The 6,468-nt window shown below is 50.8% G+C and overlaps 1 protein-coding gene across 2 annotated transcripts; it reads right to left on the bottom strand.

The window, feature by feature from the left end:
* Positions 1-1,484: 1,484 nt before the first annotated feature.
* LOC123107096 (probable uridine nucleosidase 2) lies at positions 1,485-6,081 on the bottom strand. Of its 2 annotated transcripts, none has more exons than XM_044529106.1 (7): positions 5,721-6,081; positions 3,425-3,540; positions 3,262-3,321; positions 2,505-2,687; positions 2,283-2,387; positions 1,844-2,184; positions 1,485-1,747 (listed from the first exon to the last, which is right to left on the bottom strand). In XM_044529106.1, the coding sequence occupies exons 1-7, from the start codon at positions 5,752-5,754 to the stop codon at positions 1,642-1,644; spliced, it is 945 nt and encodes a 314-aa protein (XP_044385041.1). In that variant the 5' UTR covers positions 5,755-6,081; the 3' UTR covers positions 1,485-1,641. The 2 variants fall into 2 exon arrangements, with proteins under 2 accessions (XP_044385041.1, XP_044385034.1); XM_044529099.1 differs by lacking the exon at positions 5,721-6,081 and adding an exon at positions 3,963-4,259.
* Between the last annotated feature and the right edge of the window lie 387 nt (positions 6,082-6,468).

The following is a 6,468-nucleotide window of genomic DNA, read 5'->3' as shown; positions in this document are numbered from 1 at the left end:
GGGCGTTAACATTTCCGTACTGTTGTTCCTAATGATAAGAATGAACTTATTCCACAAAAAATTGTTATAGGCTATAGACTGGTAATTGATTTTAGAAAATTAAACAAAGCAACTAGAAAAGATCATTACGTTTTGCCTTTTATTGATCAAATGCTAGAAAGATTATCTAAGCACACACATTTTTGCTTCCTTAATGGATATTCTGGTTTTCCACAGATACCTGTTTCTTAACCTGATCAAGAAAAGACCACTTTTACTTGTCCCTTTGGACTTATGCTTATAGACGTATGGCTTTTGGTCTATGCAATGCACCTGCTACCTTTCAAAGACGCATGACTGCTATATTCTCTAACTTTTGTGAAAAGATTGTTGAGGTTTTCATGGATGACTTTTCTGTTTGTGGGAAGTATTTTGATGATTGTTTAAGCAATCTTGATCTAGTTTTGCAGAGATGCGAGCAAACAAATCTTGTCTTGAATTGGGAAAAGTGTCACTTTATGGTTAATGAAGGTATTGTCTTGGATCATAAAATTTCTGAAAGATGTATTGAAGTGGACAAAGCTAAGCAGGAACATACCAGGCCCGTGGCCCCATAGGCCTGGCCGGGTTCTCAGAGGCCCATAAAGTTCCCGCCTTCGCACTGCAGCAGGCACGTCGTCGGCGTCGTCGCCCCTGTCTAGGTCGCACCCCTGCCTCCCCGCACAGTGGGCGTCGAGGCCACGCCGGATCCGGCCCGCTAGGACCCAGATGGGTCGTGACACCGCCACCCAGCACCACCGGACCGCCCCACCGCCAAGTGGAAGCACCACCATTGTGCGCGCCGCCGGTCGCCGCCACTAGGACGTCGGACCGCCACCGGTCGAACATCACCGCCGCCGCCCCCCGCCTCGGGCAGGAGGAGCACACGCGAGTACTGGAAGACCCGCCGCCGCCGACACCACCTGGCCAGATCTGGGGGCGACCGCCTGCGACGGCGGGAGGGAAGGAAGGAAGGTGGAGGACGAGGGGGAAGGGGGCGCGTGCCGCCCCTGGCCGCCTCCCGGGGAGACGACGCATGGACAGGACGAGGAGGAGGGGAGAGGGGAGTGGGGTGGGCCGGGGCGCACGCGCCGGGCGGCCGGCGGCGGCGGGAGGGGGCTAGGGCGCCGGCGCCGTCGGGGGAACCCTAGCGGGAGGGGTTGGGTCGGGAGCAAGGGATTTGGTCCTCCGTCAGTGTGCTTCTCCACTGAGGCAACCTTTGTTTACCTCCTAGTCTTAATTTAGTCGACATTGCAATATTGAGAACCAATTGCAGTCATTACCGGAATTTGCAGTTACGCCTCTTGCCGTGAGTATAGGCCAGATAGCCGTCAGTACAGGTCAGATAGTCGTCGTAACAGTTGGAGGTTTGCCGACGGCATTTCTACCTGTGCCGACGGCCCGACAAAAAGCTGTCGGCATAGAAAATTCCGCGATATCCAGTTATTCGGTAGTGAGTTCGATCATGACAATTCACAACGAGCAGTTCAATAATTCCACGAGACAATGTGTCTACATGAAGAGCGTCGAATGGGGTACACATAAATCACGAGTCGATCAACCGACGGATCTCTACAATTTCAAATCATTTGATGCGCAGATATACAGATCATGAACTGACGCTTAATTTTTGAGGAGCTCCTTGACGAAGGCGACCACCTTGGCCTTGTCCACCGTCCACGCCACCGAGATGGGCGTGTAGCCCGACCACGCGTTCTCCGACTTGAACCTGCACGCCATTGATGGAGACATCAGCACATTGAGATCACTGGTCAAACGATGAAAGATTATAAAATACTCATTGATTGATTGATTGATTGATTACTTCTTGAGCCCCATGTCCATGGAGGTGTGGCCTCTGCAGATGCCCTGGGTCTCCACCCGCACCACGCCCTTCCTGAAGGTGAAGAGCTCCGGCCGGACCAGCGCCGCGAGGCTCACCGGGTCGTGGAGGAACACGGCGGGGTCGCCGTACGAGTGGAGGTGCCAGTCGCTGTAAAACTTGCAGATGTCGCAGAGGAACTGCGCCTGCTTGCCCCCGGACCTCCTCAGCTCCGACAAGTCCGCCTCCGTGAAGCTCACCTGGGTAGTGATGTTGAGACCCACCACCGCGATGTCCGCGCCCGACGTGAATACCATGTCCGCCGCCTCCGGGTCACTGTGGATCTGTCCATCGATAAGAGATGCTTATCTGGTAATCCAAGGTGAAATGAACCAAAGTTGACTGCAGAATAGAGGTATGTGTTGTGTAGTGGTGACATTACGTTTGCTTCGGCTGAAGGGGTGGCATTCCCTGCTGCGAAGAAGGCTCCGCCCAGCACCACTATCTTCTTCACCTTGGTAACAAAGGAGGGGTCCATCTTTATGGCCTGAAGCAAGCAAGATTCAGAAAGAGTTAAATGTTGGACTCCTGCATGATTCGCATGCACAACCTGAAAATGAAATCCTTCCTAGGCGTTAAATATATCAACACAGAAAGAATGTACCAATGCAAGGTTGGTCAGAGGGCCCAAGGCGAGCACCGAGACCTCCCCCGGGAACTGCGACACCTTGTCGACCAGAAACTCCGTCGCAGTTTGCTCTGCTTTCTTGGTGATGGGTTCAGGAACTGATACGTTCCCGAGGCCATCGGATCCGTGAACAAAGTCTGCAACTTGCGGCTTCCCTCCCTGCAATTCAGAGAAAGATAGGAGCAGTTCAGATTTCCATCTCACAATACATACTGACTTTCCTCTCAAAAGAAAAATACATATATACATACATAACATAAGAAACAACTGAATATGCAAGTTCAGAAGATGGTGGGTTCTGAATACTGAAGATAAATAGGGTACAGACAGAATAGGCAGGTATTGCAGATTTGCTTATAACAAACCAAAGTGTCAGACTTGACTGGCAACTTCCATTTGAGATATTGAGTCCATTCTGAGGAAGCTTTGCATGATAATTAATGTGTGCACTGCTGATACATACGTACTACTTAAATATGCAAGTTCAGAAGATGGTGCGTTCTGAATACTGAAGATAAATGTGGCACAGACAGAATAGGCAGGTTTTGCAGATTTGCTTAATAAACCAAGGTTTCAGACATGACTGTCATCCGTTTGAGATATATATTGAGTCCATTCTGAGAAAGCTTTGCGTGATACTGAAATGTGTGCTGAATTGCTGATACATTGTCCCAACAGTTGTATTTCAATGTTTCGGGGAGTGCGGTAACAAGCGATTTTGCAAGCGGTATACCTTGAGAGGCTCGGCGCTGCCCTCCGCCACCGGCACGTCTGGACGGCCAGCCTTCTCACACTGCCAAGCCAATCAAACAGGGTTTACCTTTTCAGCAGAGTTATCAGTAAAGAGTCACCAACATGTAAATGGCAATGGAGGGTTGATGCCTGGTAGTACTTGCCAGTATCAAGGCGTTGCGGGTTGCGTAGGCGGTGGTGCAGTTGCCGAAGATGGTGGTGAGCCCTAGGACCTCCACGCCCGGCGCTTGGAACGCCATCATGATCGCCACGCTGTCGTCTGGCAACAGTGGACAGGCCATAGAGCAGATTTTTAGTAAACAACGAGAGAGAAAAAAGGAATACTACTAGTACATTACAGTGATTTCCTGTTGCTCTTCTTCCGAAGAAGAAGAAAAGGTTCGCTATGTAAGTAGTAGTATGATACAAAAAGGAAAAAGAGCAGTATATTCCAGATGTAGAAGGCAACGATGACAGAAAGGCCCCCAGGAATCAGGAATGATCAGGAGCTACTACTAGTACCACTGCCCACTGGTATCCATTCCAGTGTGAGGCAAGCAGCCTTCAGATGAATGGCGGGGAATGGGGATCAGGCCAGGGCAGGCTGCTCATGTTTTTTGGCTTGGCCAAGGAAGGGGACTACGGGTTCGAAGGGATCAACGCAGGATCGGGATGAGGAAGGTAGGGTAGGTAGGTAGGTACCTATGCCGGGATCGGTGTCGATGATGAGCTTCATCGTCTCCTCCGCCGGCTGGATCTGGTGCCCGTTCGCCGCCATCGATCGCCGCCCGCCCGGTCGATCGCTCGGTGGGTGGGTGGGTGGAACCTTCCCTCCGTCGGTTCGGTCACTGTCTCCTCTGCCTGGAACTTACTTCTTCCTTCCGTCCGCTGGGCAGAGAGTTTTCCGTGTTTGGGCAAGTAACAAGTAGAGATCGATTTTGTCACATGCTGCTGCTGACTGTCGGTTAGTCCGATCTGGACGCCAATGACGGATGAGTGTGTGTGATCAACACAACAGGTGCGTACTCCTACTTGCGCGCAACCACTTGGAAGAACGGATTTATACGTATTCAAACTGCACAAGTGGAAGTGGGGCGAAAAGAAAAACCACATCGGGGTAATACAAGCGATGCAAGTCGTGGGCTCGTCTCCGAATTAGCCAAGGCCAGCGTGCACGCCTATTTTTCGGATGATTTCTTTTCCTGGGGAAAAACGATGAGGTTTATTATTCCTCTACATATAGTCACGCATACCAAATCCGGCACCCTATACGTCCGTGGGCAATGACCGGTCGGTCCTCAAATCGCCTCGTCCACATCCATATACCCGATACCCTAAATCCATACTATGCATGCAACGGTGAAATTAAACTACGTGGATCATCAACGAAACAGATAGACATAGAAATGGACATAATCTGAGTCTCCAGTCGCCCCTCACCGGTCCTCCTCGCGCCACCGGCCGGGCAAGGCCATGTTGTGACGGATCTGGGCAGGATGCCAGATCCGCAGCCATCGAGGCCGCCCATCTGCACGCAGCCGCCACCGCCAAACCTCAGGTCACCGCCAGCCATGGAGGCTTCGATCGCCGCCGCCCTGACTACCACCCGGCCTCCTCGCATGAAACGCCTCCGCCGCCTCACAGGGATACCGCAGCGACCACCCGCCCTAGAGCCTATGGCGCCGGGCCTGCCGCCACCGCGGCCCTTGCCGGTGGCAGCGGCGGTTGGGGATGGAACAAAGGGAGTTTGGCAGCTAGGGTTCGCGGGGGTCGCCTGAGGGGAGGCGACGCGAGGGGTTGAGTAAAAGAGTATCTGTGTACGTACTAAAAATGATACAAAAGGAGAAAAGGCACTCCCTCTGATCCATGTTAGTTGCCGCTAATTTAGTACAAAGTTTAATTGGATCGGAGGGAAAACAAATGTAGTAACCGGAACTAGCTTTGTTTCACTTTGGACTGAAAGGCAGGAGGAGGATCAGCTACTAGTAACCATTCTACTAGGATACTACTTTTAGCATCTCCGAGACGCGGAGAGTGTGAGAACGGTTATGTGGGGCCCACCTCGCAGGGCTAGGCAACAACAAATAAGAAGGAATAACTTGAGGCAGGTTCGCCAGACAGGAACTTGGTGCTCTCGGGTACCGCGCACCCTATATGCGCAAAAGAAAAATTAGAAATTCAAGAAAAGTTCAAAAAATTCCAAATCTTGTATGGAATCAAAGATGATCAGGTATTGTATTCGTATAAATAGTTTGGACAAAAAATGGTTCATATTGACTTCGGGGCAAAAATGACAAGTCTATGACGACAATATAGCATGTATAGCGCTTGTATATAGTGTTCTTTACCAAATCTTCGACCCAGGATGCAATAAAAGTCATTCTCTGGTGAATCTTTTTATACAACAAGGGAATGGGATCGACGCAGGATCCAGATGAGGAGGGTAGGGTAGGTGGGTACCTATGCCGGGGTCGGTGTCGATGATGAGCTTCATCGCCTCCTCCGCCGGCTGGATCTGGTGCCCGATCGCCGCGCGTCCGGTCGATCGGTCGCTGGATGGAAACCTCCCTCCGGCAGCCACTCTGTCTTCTCTTCTTGGGAGTTGGGACTTCTTCCTTCCGTTATCTGTTTGCCCTGGCTGGGCACAGAGTTTTCCGTGTTTGTTTGGGCAAGTAACAGGTAGAGATCGATCGATCTTGTCACATGCTTGCTGACTGACCCAGCACTGTGGGTTAGTCCGATCTGGACGCCAATGGCAGATGAGAGTGATCAACACGTGAAAAACTACACAAGTGGGGGTGGGGTGAAAAGAAACACCACATCGAGATAACAAACGATGCAAGTGGGCTCGTGTCCGCAATAACCCAGGCCAGCGCGCACAAGTTTGGCATGATTTTTTTTTCCTGCCAAAAACGATGAATTTTATTCCGCTTTGAGGTATTAATAGGGGTAGAATGTGTGTATGTGTTTATAGGGATGAGGGTATGCGAGTAATATGAGGCTCTGCGTTTGTACTGTGTTCTCACACACACACAAAATACGGCATACTATACATCCGCGGATAGCAACTTGTCAATCCTCAAATCGCCTCGTCCATAGCCCCGTATCTCGTACCTAGTACCCTAAATTCATATTGCGCATGCAACGTGAAACTAAATTACGTAGATCATCAACGAAACAAACGGAGATAGAAATGGACATAATCTAA

This window comes from Triticum aestivum, chromosome 1B (assembly GCF_018294505.1).
Source record: "Triticum aestivum cultivar Chinese Spring chromosome 1B, IWGSC CS RefSeq v2.1, whole genome shotgun sequence".
In the NCBI taxonomy this organism is placed as follows: Eukaryota; Viridiplantae; Streptophyta; class Magnoliopsida; order Poales; family Poaceae; genus Triticum; species Triticum aestivum.
The sequence above is the reverse complement of the archived record's forward strand: the minus strand, read 5'-3'. Positions and strand labels throughout refer to the sequence as shown.

Coding starts and splice junctions, on each gene's coding strand:
- LOC123107096 (XM_044529099.1), bottom strand. CDS start 4,038: ATGGCGGCGAACGGGCACCAGATCCAGCCGGCGGAGGAGACGATGAAG. Junction 3,322..3,424: donor CCCGCAACGCCTTGATACTG/GCAAGTACTACC, acceptor TTGGCTTGGCAG/TGTGAGAAGGCTGGCCGTCC. Junction 2,185..2,282: donor CCCCTTCAGCCGAAGCAAAC/GTAATGTCACCA, acceptor ATCGATGGACAG/ATCCACAGTGACCCGGAGGC.